Source organism: Oryx dammah, unplaced genomic scaffold (genome assembly GCF_014754425.2).
Source record: "Oryx dammah isolate SB20612 unplaced genomic scaffold, SCBI_Odam_1.1 HiC_scaffold_27, whole genome shotgun sequence".
Classification (NCBI taxonomy): Eukaryota; Metazoa; Chordata; class Mammalia; order Artiodactyla; family Bovidae; genus Oryx; species Oryx dammah.
In genome coordinates, this window is record NW_024070211.1 from 44,054,090 (window position 1) to 44,070,491 (window position 16,402).

The 16,402-nt window shown below is 36.6% G+C and overlaps 1 protein-coding gene across 2 annotated transcripts in view; it reads left to right on the forward strand.

Moving 5' to 3' along the window:
* The first annotated feature begins 7,323 nt into the window (after positions 1-7,323).
* RAPH1 (Ras association (RalGDS/AF-6) and pleckstrin homology domains 1) overlaps positions 7,324-16,402 on the forward strand; it is a 62,143-nt gene continuing 53,064 nt past the window's right edge. Inside the window, exons 1-3 of one of the 2 annotated variants that reach the window (XM_040228733.1) lie at positions 7,324-7,678; positions 11,743-11,848; positions 12,641-13,146. In XM_040228733.1, the coding sequence (XP_040084667.1) occupies positions 7,559-7,678; positions 11,743-11,848; positions 12,641-13,146 (732 nt within the window). In that variant the 5' untranslated portion in view covers positions 7,324-7,558. The remainder of the gene's footprint in view (positions 7,679-11,742; positions 11,849-12,640; positions 13,147-16,402) is intronic. The other variant, XM_040228732.1, reaches the window with a different exon arrangement.

The following is a 16,402-nucleotide window of genomic DNA, read 5'->3' on the forward strand; positions in this document are numbered from 1 at the left end:
AAGATACTTCTGTGTTTACCGCCTTTCCCATAGTTAAGGTTATCATTCTCCGAAGTCATGGAAGCTGTTTTCTGCTTTCTTTGTATCTTGCATAATGCTATTTGTAGGCAAGGTATTTTGTGGCTCAGTCAATAAAGAATCTGCCTGCAAAGCAGGAGACCCACCTGAGTGCAGGAGACCCAGGTTTGATCCTTGGGTCGGGAAGATCCCCTGGAGAAGGAAATGGCAACACACTCCAGTATTCTTGCCTGGGAAATCCCATGGACAGAGGAGCATGATGGACTACAGTCCATGGCGTCACAAGAGTAGGACATGGCTTAGTGACAAAACCACCACCATTTTGAACTTGGGTGTTTTCTGTTGAGGGGCACTAACCTCCAGAGAGAATTTAAGTGATTGAATATACAGAAAGCAACTTCTGATTTTTTGAAAACTCATCTGCTTTATAAATTAATAACATGCTATAAAGTGATGTTTACTTGAGAAAAGGCTCACATTGGAGGATGATCCTCAAAAAAAGAACCTAGTGTGTGCATAGAGCAGAGATATATAAATTAAGAAACCATACCAAGCATGGAAAATTTAGAATTTTGGGAAAAATCAGTTTAGGTTCTCCCTTTCACATTTTGTCTGAAACTAAGCTACCTATGTAAAAATGTAGTAACTGCATTAAAGAATGAATAGCAAAATAAAACAAAATTTATATAAACATTTATTTGGCTTCTGGGTGGAGAATTTACTGAACAAAAGAGTGTAAGAATGTTTTCATTACATTTAATAACTTGAAAAAGGTTCAGTTCAGTTCAGTCGCTCAGTCGTGTCCAAGCCTTTGCGACCCCATGAATCACAGCACGCCAGGCCTCCCTGTCCATCACCATCTCCCGGAGTTCACTCAGACTCACGTCCATCGAGTCCGTGATGCCATCCAGCCATCTCATCCTCGGTCGTCCCCTTCTCCTCCTGCCCCCAGTCCCTCCCAGCATCAGAGTCTTTTCCAGTGAGTCAACTCTTCACATGAGGTGGCCAAAGTACTGGAGCTTCAGCTTTAGCATCATTCCTTCCAAAGAAATCCCAGGGTTGATCTCCTTCAGAATGGACTGGTTGGATCTCCTTGCAGTCCAAGGGACTCTCAAGAGTCTTCTCCAACACCACAGTTTAGTAGTGCCTTAAAAAAGTCCAACAAAGTTAAAAGGTAAAACCTGAAGAGAATGTTGCTCTACACACGTTTAATATCTTGACTCTGTAAAGAACTCATGTAAACTCAATTGGTTTATTTTATTTTCTCCTTTTCTACCAGCCTTGCCTTTATACTGTTTTCAATTGGTTTATTAAGTTCTCAGTTTCCATTTGGGCAGTTTGCACATGCTACCATTTAGTTCACAACAGAACTAAGTTAGAGTTTTAGATCCAGAGAGAGACATCCCTTTTGGTGCCTTATTCAAATAAGTTAGTTCATTGCCCTACTATCTCCCACAGTTCTCACTTCATTTTACATTTTGTTGTGTCCTATTTCTCTCCTTTTCCTTCTGGGCTCTGACTTCCTCCCTCCTTTTGATGGGTTCTCTTCCTCTTTTTTTTGCCTTACTAAATTTAACAGAGCTTTTTTCCTTATTGTTTCTTTTGTCTGATGTAGGTTTCCTTCCTCTTGCCTTTATTTTGCAAGAGTTGTATCTTACACAGTTGGGGGCACTCCTTGAACCTGGAAGTCTTCACAGCCCCATTTCTCTAGTGCCTGTTTTTCTTTAGAATTATTTACCAAATTAAGGCAGCATAGGTGTGTTTTCAAACCTGTTTTTGTGTTAGAGCTATTGATAACCTAACTGGACATAAAGAACTGAAATTCTAAATAATTCTGAGAAGAAGCATAGAACTTGCTTCTTCCATGGAGGAGGAGTAATTGGGTTGTGTTACGTTACTTAGGAGAATGTGATGCTGCTTAGTTTCTTTATGGTCTTCAGGAGTGCTTACTTAGATTGTTCTGCCTTTAACCAAATTGTGGTCATGCAAAACTGCATTACTTTTGTCTGGGAAGTCCTCCCAGTAGTTATGACATACTCTTGCAGTTCTCAGACTTTTGTGGGTATAAGCAAAGCCCTGGGGAATTGTTAAAAATGTTCCACTCTTGGAAATTACTAGTCAGTAGACCTTTGGCAGGCCATTTAAAAGCTGACTTTAAGAAGAAGCACCCTAGGTAATTTTCATGCAGGTCATCAGCAGACCACAACTGGAAAAACATTGCTGTGTGGCATCAAGTCCAAACTTTGATATGGCTTATAATGTTGCCCCACCTGCTCTCCAGCCCCATTTGCTATGGGTCTACAGCACACATCCTGTGCTCCAGAAATGTTAAGCCATTTAGAGTTTAGAATTTAAAGATAAATTAGATAGAAATTAGTCTTGAGAGAAAGTACAGCTTATACAAGTCACATACTTGGAGTGGCAAGAAAAATACATGGTAGATAGCCAGGGTGCCACTCCAAGTATGTGACTTGTATAAGTTGTACTTCCTCTCAAGACTAATTTCTATACAATTTCTCTCTAAACTCTAAATTTCTCTCTAAATTGTCTCTAAACGTCTTTTTAATGTCCAGAGTGGCCTTCTAATGGTCTTTCACTTTTCTAATAACACTTATACAGGTCCAATGTTCTTTGACTACTCTTTCTCCCCTTACCTCCTTCACGTCTGTGTTTAGTTCTTCCTAGTTGCCTTCTGGAGGAGGAAAAAAAAAAAAAGGCTTGGCTTTCAAGGTCCTGTATGACCTGATCCTTCCTTAGTCCTTGACTTTTAAATCCCAGGACTCTTTCCTCTTGTTTTACTTGACGGTCTCACAAAAACAGACCTCCTTCTTTGCTTCTTATAATTTGCCCTACCTGGAATATGTTTATTCAAATCCTTAAGTTCTATTCAAGCCCACCTTCTTGATAAAGATCATCATTCCTTCTTCCAGTGAGGAAATCCAATAGTAAACCAAAATGTCTTCCAAGAATAAGGTTAATAGGGAAATTATGCTTGAATAATTAACTTCATGGAAAACTTAGTGGGAATAATATAATATTGTTCATACTAAAGAATACTAAATGGATAGATTATGTTTAGTGGAGCCTTACTATGTGTATTACACATTTTAACCTGTAGTAATTGAAGCACAGTTATTCACCATTATCTGTGAAATGAAACCAACTAGCATATAAACTAAACTTCCCCCTTATTCCTGTTTTCACTTCGTGAATAAAATAAACTAGTTTAAAATATAGTTAAATTATTATTAGTTTTAACCTGTTATTTTCTGAAACAAACATATGGTTTTGAAATAATACTCAGGCTAACTAAACTTTCTAATGCCCGAGTCCTAATTTCCTCATTTTTTTGCCAGTTGGATGTTTGCCAGGCATCTCTCAATCTGTCTTCAAAACAGAATCCACACCTTTCCTTCCCTCAACCTGCTGCAAGGAACACCAGTGGGCAGGACAGTGTCGCTGGAGGAGAGAGTGGGAAGAGCAATCAATAAGGTCCCTGAAGGCCAGGACCCCTCAGGGCCTTTTTGATTTGTAGCAGCTCTGAGTTGTGGTCTCTGTTCAGTACGTCTGCGATTTAGAAGAGTAAACCTTTTCCTTTGTGGCAGGATACATTTATTCTTTAAGGACATAGTTTCCATCAGATGTAATGGAGTAGGGAATTTGAGTGAAACTTTAATGTTCCTCCTAAAGTACCTAATTTAATAGAGTAATTTAATAGTATTTGTTCTAGTATGTATTATAGTTTCCTTGGGCTTATTTCCACATCATTAAGGAAAAACATCACATTAGAAGCTATCCATTTAAATCCTAATCATTTTAAAAACAAAATTTATGAGTTTTTTCTTTTTTTTTTATAATTTCCCTTTTTGTTTGGAGGGAGAGTTGACTGTTGTATAATTTAATTTGCATTTTCTTCTGTCATCATTTCTAGTAGGGGCATCATGTTGGGAAAATTCAGGTTTGGAATTGTGATTTAATTGGAGACAGGGTTGATACATAGCAAAGAATGAATCGCCTTACCAGATTTGCTGACTTTGGACAGTGCAGAGCCTGTAAACTTTCTGGGGGCTCCTGATTTGGTGTGTATAGTAAATAGAAACAATTCCGTATTGGGGGTATAAGAATAAGGATTAACATCACCTTCCAGGGAATGGAGAGTGCTGTTTTAGAGTGTAGATCCTTTAAGAAATGTTCAGTTCAGTTCAGTCGCTCAGTTGTGTCCGACTCTTTGTGACTCCATGAATCGCAGCATGCCAGGCCTCCCTGTCTATCACCAACTCCCAGAGTTACTCAGACTCACGTCCATTGAGTCAGTGATGCCATCCAGTAATCTCATCCTCTGTTGTCCCCTTCTCCTCCTGTCCCCAATCCCTCCCAGCATCAGAGTCTTTTCCAATGAGTCAACTCTTTGCATCAGGTGGCCAAAGTATTGGAGTTTCAGCTTTAGCATCAGTCCTTCCAAAGAACACCCACGACTGGTCTCCTTTAGAATGGACTGGTTGGATCTCCTTGCAGTCCAAGGGACTCTCAAGAGTCTTCTCCTACACCACAGTTCAAAAGCATCAGTTCTTTGGCACTCAGCTTTCTTCACAGTCCAGTTCTCACATCTGTACATGACCACTGGAAAAACCATAGCCTTGACTAGATGGACCTTTGTTGGCAAAGTAATACCTCTGCTTTTTAATATGCTCTCTAGGTTGGTCATAACTTTCCTTGCAAGGAGTAAGTGTCTTTTAATTTCATGGCTGCAATCACCATCTGCATTGATTTTGGAGCCCCCCAAAATAAAGTCTGACACTGTTTCCACTGTTTCCCCATCTATTTCCCATGAAGTGACGGGACTAGATGTCATGATCTTCGTTTTCTGAATGTTGAGCTTTAAGCCAACTTTTTCATTCTCCTCTTTCACTTTCATCAAGAGGCTTTTTAGTTCCTCTTCACTTTCTGCCATAAGGGTGGTGTCATCTGCATATCTGAGGTTATTGATACTTCTCCTGGCAATCTTGATTCCAGAAATGTAGTAGGACCTAAATTTTTATGGAGAAGTCTCTGAAGAAAATGTAAAGTTTATTTAGGTAAAATAACCCATGTGGTGACAGAAATTCAAGAAAAGGATAAAATTGGCAAAAGTTACATAAATGGTAAAAGTCTAATCGTTATTTCAAATTTTTCATCTATTTCATGACTCTGTCATTGTTCCTTAAGTCATATGTTCCTTGAGTCAGTAGTTGTCTAGATAAAAACAAAACTATTAAAAAAAAAAAAAACTATTAAAATATTTAAAGAAAAAATTTAAAATCCAAATAATTACTGTGTTTGAATAATAAGAAAAAACAAAACACACCAAATGTTGGTGTGAAGTCTGTAATTCTTTATGGATCCATGATAATTTAAAATACTTATATTCATTTTGAACTGTTTTGTGTTTGGACTATAAAATTATATTCCTAATGTTTCATTTTTCCAGTGTAGTATCTTCCTTTTGGACATTTGCAGTATGTGCTCAGAGGGAAGTGCAAGCATAAGTGTTTATTATATTAAAGCAGAATTCCTCCTAGAATATCTTTGCTTCTGGGTTATTCCAATGCGTTTAGTTTTGAAGATTAGGGAGGAAAAGGAAGTTGACTGTTATATTTCAAGTTCTGTTGCTTGTTGGCCCTCATTAGGAAAACCGAGTATTACTGCTCTCTGATGTTCTCAAACTAGCATTATTTGAGGAATTAAGTCAGCCTCATCAGATGATCTTTTTCTTGGCACTTCTTGTTTTTCATAAGTAGCTAACTTAATGAAATACAATAACAGGTTTCTATTGAGATTTATCTGTAAATAATTCAACACTAAATAAAAACCTTAGAAATAGTATTAATACAAGTGAACTATAAAAACTCAATCTCTTTAAGAGCCACAAGTATGCATTTGAGAATTAGTTGATTCATTTTCCATTTGTCAAGGTAGAATGCCCTGAAATATACATTCTTACAGTGGTGAAATTAAGAAATGAGCATTTCTTAATTGGTTAAGTGGGATATCTGATTTTCAACATCATTAGAGCTAAATTCAGTTTTGATTTTGCAACAGTATTTGCTTGACCATTTCTATAAAATTTTATATAATAAAATCAGGTTTAAAGTTTAACTTCATGGCATCTAATCAGATAGTTAAATTCCTTATGTATCTCATAACTACATATAAGGATCACAGAGGTAATTTTGTTGATTGCTGCTTTGAAGTATAAGATGTATACAAATTCTTATTCTAAATTAAGGATATCTTTACTCTGAAAAATTGTTCAAGCTAGCTGACAGGTTGTATTCTGAATATTGCCCAGATCCACTGGAACAAAATGTGTGTCTTCATAAATGTGAGTCAAGAGTATGGCATGTACAATGAAGATATTCATTATGTCTCTAGAAAGTTAATAGGTATTACTCCAAATAGAAGGAAAAGATAATGTGGTCAAGTAAATATGGGATATGTTGATTTTAAAAAAAGCTTAAATGTTACTGAAGATTTCTTAGAGCCTTCAATAATGAAATATTTTATATTAATCAGATGAATCTTAAAGAATTTTAAGTATCTGGTCAGTCATTGATCTTTGCTTTATATAACTTTTCCTCCTTTCACAAAATAATATGCAAATTCCATGTCAGATACCATTTTATTAATGGGAAAAAAGAAAATATCTCTTCTTTCAGGGAACTTAAAAGTTTTGTATATGAATTAAATGTTTTCAATTCTAGTTTTCTGAAGTTTTCTATTTGAGTTTTAGTTCCTTGAATTTTTCAGGGACTGATAGGGAAGGAAGTAAAAGACAAATGGTTAGAAAGGAAGGATAAGATAGAATGAAGAACAAATTCAACAAACTGAACTATTAATAGATTCAAGATTTTGCGTTGTCTTTTCTCTGAAGTGCTTTTTGGATGAGATATATACTTATTTGAATGGATTTTTACAGAATAAGTAAGATAATAACTTATTAAAGTCATCTGAAATTATTTTTCTGTGCTATTTGGTGTGTTGCAAGATCTATTAGTAGAGAGAACTGTACTGCTGTAATATCCTCTGATTAATGGAAGTGGTTTGTGATTTAAAAATCATTACTTCTGATTCAGTTCAGTTCAGTCGCGTCCGACTCTTTGCGACACCATGAATTGCAGCACGCCAGGCCTCCCTGTCCATCACTAACTCCCGGAGTCCACCCAAACCCATGTCCATTGAGTTGGTGATGCCATCCAACCATCTCATCCTCTGTCGTCCCCTTCTCCTCCTGCCCTCAATCTTTCCCAGCATCACTTTTCAAATGAGTCAGCTCTTCGCATCAGGTGGCCAAAGTATTATCTGATAATTTGTTTTCCTAAAAATTTGAGACTTAATTGCTCATTTCTACTCACTTGTCAACCTTATCTCCATTTATGACTTCCAGTTTCCTTTTATAATATAGTCCTTGGTTTTCAAGGTTTGAATATATATCAGAACGTAAATTGCATGATTTTTCAAGTTTATCGTATAATTGTTCTTTATACATGTATCTGTATTTCAGATGGAGCAGCTGTCGGATGAAGAGATTGACCATGGTGCGGAAGAAGACAGTGACAAGGAAGATCAGGACCTAGACAAAATGTTTGGAGCCTGGCTAGGGGAGCTAGACAAACTCACTCAGGTTAGAAACAGTGCTTGAAAAAGTGGTTGAGAATTTTAAGTCACCACTGTGTGTTCAAATTTTACTGTGTAGACCTCAGGATATGAACATAAGTTATGTTTTAAAATACTGCTATAAAGAGAAAAAGTAATGTTTTTACTTGTTAAAAACATTAACAAGTAGATGAATAGTAACTCTAGGAACACAAGATACTCTCTTCTGTGGTTATTTTAAGGAGGTTTTTTTTTAATGCTTTTGACAGAAGTTCTGTGTATCTAGAGGGATTTCTAAAATCTGTTTTATAAATTGAGTTGCTGGCTAAAAAGTTTTAAAGCCTAAAATATAAAAATCTAAATTTTAGCAAATCCTATTTCGTAACTTAGTGGATTGAACACATTTTGCAACATAAATGATATCCTCACATGCAGGTATTTTCTATTACATGATCCCAGAATACTGACAGAGTTTCATCCCTGGCTTTATTTTAAAACAGTGGCAAAGTTTTTTCATTTTCTTTTATTGGATCTTTGTTTTTTAAAGAATTATTTTGTGCTCTAAACAATGTCACTTTTTAGAATAAAAGCATATACTATTACTACCCTGGTTAATAGATTATATTCAATATATATGAAGATAGTTAACTGTATTAAACAACTTTAACTTTATGACGGGTTTCCCAGGTGGCTCAGTGGTAAAGAATCCGCCTGACAATGCAGGACACACAGGAGATGGAGCAGGAGATGTAGGTTTGATCCCTGAGTTGGGAAGATTCCCCTGGAGTAAAAAATGGTAGCCTGCTCCAGTACTCTTGCCTGGAAAACCCCATGGACAGAGGAGCCTGGCAGGCTGTAGTCCATAGGGTCACAAAATCAGCATGAATGAGCATGCACACAACTTTACAACAATGAAAACGTTAGAACAAGACTTATTTCATTCACCCTTAACTAATATCTCTGGGAAGAACTTTTGTTTAAATTGCTTAAGTATGAAATTCGTTAACCAGTAAAGAGTAGATGGTAAAGTGGAAACTTAAAGTACCAGTTTTTTTCTGTATCTTTCCATATCGTTCTGGAATTGAAACTGAGAAACTGTTCTTGTAATTCTTGTTAGATCATTTTGAAAGGCAGACATGTTTGTGACCATAACCTGTTAATGATGAGTTTTGAGAAGAACGCTTTCACTCTTACTAGGGCTGCTCTGGTAGCTCAGCTGGTAAAGAATCTTCCTGCAATGCAGGAGATCCCAGTTCGATTCCTGGGTCAGGAATATCCCCTGGAGAAGGGATAGGCTACCCACTCTAGTATTCTTGGGCTTCCCTGGTGGCTCAGATGGTAGAGAATCCGCCTGCAATACTAGAGACCTGAGTTTGATCCCTGGGTTGGGAAGATCCCCTGGAGGAGGGCATTGCAACCCACTCCAGTATTCTTGCCTGGAGAATCCCACGGACAGAGGATCCTGGCGGGCTACAGTCCGTGGGGTTGCAAAGAGTCAGACACGACTGACGACTAAGCACAACCAGCACAGCACAGGATTTCATAAGGTCATTCTCTTCGTCTCCAGTCAGGAGAAATAACGTTTGTGGTGATAAAGCTCTTTTCTTCTGTAGTTACCAAACCATTTTAGTTTAATTCTTAATTAAAAAAAAAAAAAGAAGAAGAAGTGATTTTTGGCAAAGAGATGATGACTAGGCTATGCAGTTCTGTGCTGAGGAAGTAAAGTAGAGGAAATAGAAAATAATAATGAAGGAAAGTATGTGAGAGCCAGTTGTCGTGGTGGGGTTTCCATTTTGTTTGTTTGTTTTTGGCTATGCTGCACAGCTGGCAGGATCTTAGTTCCCTGAGCAGGGATTGAACCTGGGCCACAGCAGTGAAAGCCTGGAATCCTAACACTAGGCACCCAGGGAACTCCCAGGGGTTTCCTTGATTGTGTGTTTTATTGTCCATCCTTGGGGGACGGCCAAAAAAGAGGAAAGACAGGCAGACAGAAGCCTGGCCACTCTAGGTGAAGTAGACTTGATGCTGCCCCACTGTAGGTAACGTTTCTACTGAAGACAGGAAAATCTTATGCATATTTGTGTAAACCTTCTGTATATTTTAAATTCCCTGACATGCACATGTAAGAGCCATTCATCAGAAATGTTGGGTCCTAAATTAATGCTTTGACCATCCTTTTTTATGTATGAAGCTGTCTTACAGAGAAAACAGGTTAAAACTGTTGGAGAATATCGCTTACTGCTGTGCGTGCATGCTAAGTCACTTCAGTCTTGTCTGACTCTTTGCAACCCCATGGACTGTAGTCTGCCAGGCTCCTCTGTCCATGGAATTCTCCAGGAAGAATACTTGAGTGGGTTGCCATTTCCTCCTCCAGGGTATCTTCCTGACCCAGGGATCGAACCTGAGTCTCTTACATCTCCTACATTGTCTTTGTCAGGCAGGTTCTTTACCATTAGTGCCACCTGGGAAGCCCCGTCCCTCACTGCTAGAAAGTTACTTTTTAACACTTTGGAAATTTTCAAAAAATATTTTACTAAGTTAGTGGCTAAAACTTCAGAATTGATTATTTTAGTTCACCACAGTCATCCATGCACCTGTATCATATAATGTTAATGGATTTTCAACTTTATATTAAGTCATTTTTAAGTTTCTAGTGGTTGTTGAATCTTCTGAAATTGTTTGTAAAATTTTGTATGTATTTGCATTTTTCTGCAAGAAGTTGCATGGCTTTTATCGTATTCTCAATGACATCCACTCCCAACCCAATTCCACCACCACCACCTCACCCCCACCGAAAAAATAAAAAAGGTAAAAAAAACCCACTCCACTAGAGTACCTATTTCTTGGCATCAAGGAATATTTCCTATCATTTCCCTTTCTGCTCCAGCACCATGGACACAGCAGATAATTATAATAAGTATTTGTTTATTTGAACTGATAAATAGATTGACTTTTAATATGTCCTAAATTTATCTTCAGGTTTTACTGAAAACATTACCTACCTATCACTCTTCATTTCCACTGAGAGAAGGAGAAATTAGGCCTTAACTTGTAGTGGAAAAATTAGGTTTGAGGTTAAAGAAGAATTTCCTAGCTGTTTCATTAAACTTTGAAATAAAGCACTGAACATTTGTGGATCTCCTTCAGATGATAGCTTTAAAAACTGGATAGACACTATCTAAATGGATTCAGTTGAAACAAATGAATAAAAAAGATAGCACTCTATCTAATTCTGTGATTCTACAAAAAGATTGTTCAACATTCTTTTTCATTTGAAATCTATTTGATAATTAGAGAAATTAAAAATTTGAAAGACTAATCCTGATATTTGCATATTTAGTTAAAAAGACACTGAATAACTACTGACCCTTTCCCTGAATTTCTTTGTTGTAACCACCTTATTTTCCTTATTGTAGAAAGGTTGGAGAGAAAAAAAGGGCATTTAAAGAGGTGGTGAGTTAACTTACAAAACACCCTACCCTAAAGTGCAGAATATAATTGTAGACTTAGCACAGGCAGTATAGCTGGGTTATAGTTTACACTCACCTTGATAGAACATGAAAAGAACAGGATATTCTATCATTATTTGAAGTTATAGCCACTTTCTGTTAAGATTGTGGCTCTCGTAGTTTTGAGTCCAGAATTGTGCCTTATCTTCAGAGTATTTCATTCTAAGAATGTGGTTAAGTTGGACCAAAAACAAATTCCTTTGAGGAAAGAGATAACAAAATTCTCTACATGATTCCTTTTTATTTCTTATCCTCACATCCCATATCCATGTACCTACCTTATTGTATAGTGAATTTATGTAAAATGAGCTCAGCCACTATACTCATTGTATTTGGGAAGAAATTCACTCTGAACTATGACTGTGTCAAGTGCCTTAAGTAAGCATATATCTAAAAACTGAAAAAACTATAACCAAAATGATGTGAAAACCAATTATGCTTTTCCTCAAGGCTAATACTTAGAAGAACTTTGATTTTATTAACTATTATATGACAGTTAACTTAATCATAGAATAAACTTTATTCATCTTTTATAATTGAGACCTGAATTTAATATGACTCATTAAACTTTCTTTTTAAAAAGAGTTTGGATTCTGACAAGCCCATGGAACCAATAAAAAGATCTCCTCTTCGCCAGGAAACAAACATGGCCAACTTTTCTTATCGCTTCTCCATATACAACTTGAATGGTAAGATGTAATTGAAAATGAAATGTAAAATAGTATGTTAAGTTATATAATGTAAAAATAATACAGCAACAATTCCAAATAGCTCAATATAAAAACTATATATGCATAACAACAGAGTTCTTATATTTCTTGATTTGTGCGTTTTATTACTAATTCAGATGATCAGAGAAAAAACTAACGAATATAACTAAGATAGTTTCCTAATTATTAGTAATTGACAAAGTATATCCTCACATGGAATCCTACAACAAACTTAATTGTGTTATTATATTTGCAGTGGGATAAAGTCCAGTGAAATTACTTGTTATTAATTTAAAAATTAGCCCTTCTGGCCTTTATTTAATGAACTATACCTAGTGGAGCTGACATTTCAATCTGTAATTTTTTTAGGTCTTAACATTTTTCTTTTTGTGCCCTAAGATCTTTAGGTATTAACATTTCTACCAGGGCTATGGTCATATTAACATTTAGAGCCTCTGGTGAAAACTTGCATGAGGGATGTGGTTAATAGAACAGTATAAAATTTTTCTTTTTTTTTAAATCTTTTAACTCATAATTTTATTCTCTATTGATTACCACAAATCTTAAAAGATGGACTCTTTGCTTCTGAAATTTTCTCTTGGAGTTTAAAATGAACAAAAAACTGTTAAAACTGTGGTATTTGATGGGTTTTATCCCCAATGGGGTGATTTTTATTTTTTTATGTATTTTTTGCTTTTCCTCCTGCATTTGTTGACTGATTTATAGTAGAATGTGTAAATTCTAATTCATTGTGTTCTGGAAACATTGCAGAAGCTCTGAATCAGGGAGAAACTGTGGATCTGGATGCCCTAATGGCCGATCTTTGCTCAATAGAGCAGGAGCTCAGCAGTATCGGTGCTGGAAATACTAAGCGTCAAATCACAGAAACAAAGGCCATTCAGAAGTTACCCGCTAGCCGACATACATCAAAACATGGCACCTTGAAAGGACTGTCTTCTTCGTCTAATAGGATAACTAAACCGTCTCATGCCAACTACTCCCTGGATGACATCACCGCACAGTTAGAACAGGCCTCCTTGAGCATGGATGAGGCTGCTCAGCAGTCTGTACTAGAAGATACCAAGCCATTAGTAACTAATCAGCACAGGAGAACAGCGTCAGCGGGCACAGTGAGTGATGCCGAAGTACGCTCTATTAGTAACTCCTCTCGTTCAAGCATCACCTCTGCAACCTCCAGCATGGACTCTTTGGATATTGATAAAGTAGCACGCCCTCAAGAACTGGATTTGACACATCAGGGGCAGCCAATTACTGAGGTAAGTGGATGAAACTTTCTTCCCGGTTATTTCAGTATTAAGGAGGCAATGGTATTTTTTCCATCCTGTTCTAATAAACTTTCTTGTTTTTCTCCTACACTTAAAATTTATCAGAAATACTTCTGAGCTAAGTTTTAAAATCAGACTATAGAAGAATGTATTACCAGATACAGCAGTGTCACAAAGATGATTAAGAAAAAATTTAGTTTCTTTGGTTTTAGTCTTTATGACTATTTAAAGTCCTTAAATTAATTTCAGTTGTATCATATGATTAAGAAGCTTGAAATGTGATTTATATTTCATATTTTACAAAATTATGATAGCTATTAATCTGATGATTGCTTTTTAATATGTTTATTATAAAATGGCCACTTGAGAAAATCGCTTATATCCCCATTATAGTTCTCCTAGATTATAAGTTCTCAGCGTTTACTCCATTTTAGTATCAAAGAGTTGGTGTAGTGTGGTGGAAAAAACCACTGGACTTGGAGTCAGAAAACTTGGTTCCAAGTGTCTCACTACCCATTGGTCCTAAATGAGTTATTCAGTCTTGTGAACCTCAATTTCTCATAAGTAAAGTGGAACTAATAGTACATAGTCTGCCTTCTTCATACTGTGGTTCAGAGTGTCAAAAGTGATATAATAGACATGAACAGATTTTAAAAGATGAAGTTTTTCTGATATGATGGAGGTGAGGATAAGGAATGGATTTGTGATGAAATAAGTTTAGCAAAAGCTGAGCTTGATAAAGGAGAATTTTTTAAACTGAGTTTTGTTCATCAAGAAGAAAGCAATTTTGTTATAAGGTAGCAGCAAGAAAAAAGAAAATGGATGAGGCAGAATAAAACCAGCCTTCTGTTCAGTGTATATCTACAGTGCTCTCTAATAGAGTAAAATAATTTGTATTAATCAGTACTAAATTAAAATCTTACAAAACATTGTTTAAGGACTTACAGAGAATTCAAAATTTGGATCTGTTACATTGATTTAATTTAGTTGGTCAGTTTCTATCAGTCACTAACTCTTGGTATCCACTCATTTACCTAGCTTCACTGTGGGCGTTTGTAGAGCACAGAAGAAGCATGAATCATGATAATTTGAAGATAAATTTGAGTTTTGTTGCTTGTAAAGGAAGTTAGCAAATTATATCAAAGAATAAATTTTTGTTTATTTAATGAAACTTTCCTAAATGGTTTATATTCTGTAGAAAACTGCTTTCTCCATTGTGAAACCTGAGCATTATTCTTAGCACCAGCTCCTTAGCATCACTTATATCTTTTAGACTTACCTTTTGGGATATGAGTAATATTTTATTAGAGATGTGCTTTCTTGTTTATTCTGTGTTTTGTATGTTCTTTCTTTTCAATCATATTATTTTGAGTTGGGTCAAGAGGCATGAGGGCAGATTATGAGCTAATTAAGAATCTTGGTGTATGTTTCCATCTGTAAAATACATTCGTTATAAAAGTTCCCTCAGTAAAAGCACATTTGTTGTAAGTAATAGTTGAAGAGCAAATAAAGTAAAAAGTGAAGTCTTCTCCTAGCAAACACTTCACATGGTATCGAGTGGTATCCATGGGCAAGGATGCCAGTGTATAATGATATAATAATTTAAGATAAGACCTAATGTAAAATTTGGTGAGTAAGCCAGGAAAAAACAAGGAAAGGAGTTAAAGTTTTTTCCATCAGCCTGTTTTTTTTGCCTTGCCAAGATGGGTAGAAAAGTGGTTTAACAAATCTGGAACTTGTTTCAGTATACTTTTTTTCTGAATCTAGTCTGTTCAGATTCAAGCCAAGAAAACTGAAGGAGGCTTACTAGATCCCAACCCCATGTATTAAATTGTCACCAGACTCAAATACAGTTTTTAAAAAAATACTTTAGTTTTTCATGCATGGAGTTAAAGAGTCATGAAGTTCTAAAGAGACTTGTTACCAAAAAAAAAAAAAAAAACAACCCGCTGCACGTGGCACGCATGCGTGCTGTATTCTGTCCCCCGGGAGAAGCGCTTTCTGCTCTCCCAGCTGATTCGTGGTGTATTTCCCTGTCATTAAATCCACAGTTATATTGCTGTATCTTGATTTTTTTTTTCTTCAGTTGTTTATATTACTGACTTCTCACTCTGGAAAATGAGGATGTACCTAATTAAGATATAGCGCTCCTTAGACAGTTCCCCTCTTTTCTCCCCTCCCCTTCCAATTTATTTTGGTTGGGTAACTATTCAGTGTTTATATTATCATGACTGGTATACTTGCAGTTCACTACTAAACTGAATATACTTTTATTACATTTCCTTTTGGGGACATTACATTTTGCTTTTCCTGGAATTCTTTAAAATTTAAAATAGTTTTTTGTATGCTTATCACTATTTCAACTCCAAACTTTGTCCCAGCTGATTAAATCTTTTATTTGGTTTGAATAAAATTGGTGTTTATTAATTTCATCTTAAAATTTTTTTTTGTCTTTTGAAATCTTTATTCTAGTATCATCATTCTTAGGTCTTTTCTCTCAGGTGGGTAAGGTGCTCCACGGAAGACTCTTCCAGTCCCCTGCCTGGAGGGCATGCACTTTGTTGTCAGGGCTTTACAGCCCATTGGGAAAGAAGGCATGGGATATGGATGGTCCTCAACACGACCTTCCACTTAGTCGTACCAGGTCAGGGTTTCTCACCCATCATCACTATTCACGTCCTGGGCCAGATAATTGTTTGTGGTAGGGAGCTCTCCTGTGCATTTGTAGAATGTTTAGTGGCATCCTGGCACCTATCTGCTAGGTGTCAGAATTGCATGTGCTGTGCTGAGCTGTGCTTAGAAGCTCAGTTGTGTCTGACTCTTTGCAGCCCCACAGACTGTAGCCTGCCAGGTTCCTCGTTCCATGGGGATTCTCCAGGCGAGAACACTGGAGTGGGTTGCCATGCCCTCCTCCAGGGGGTCTTCCCACCCCAGGGATCAAACCCAGGTCTCTCACATTGCAGGCAAATAGATGCTTTGCCTTCTGAGCCACCAGGGAAGCCTGCCGTAACTGCATACGTCCCTCTAATTATAAAGTCTCCAGACATTGGTACATGTTCCCTGGAGGCAAAATTGCCCCCATTTGAGAATCACTGTGTTAAATAGAAAGGTTTAACAATAGCAGATCTGAGCCTTTTTTTTCCATGGGAAATAACCTTGGATTTTCCTTTTCCTGGCATTCTTTTACTAGAAACTTGATTAATAAATATAGAATGTATCCCAGTAATATTGTTTATTGTAATTTGAC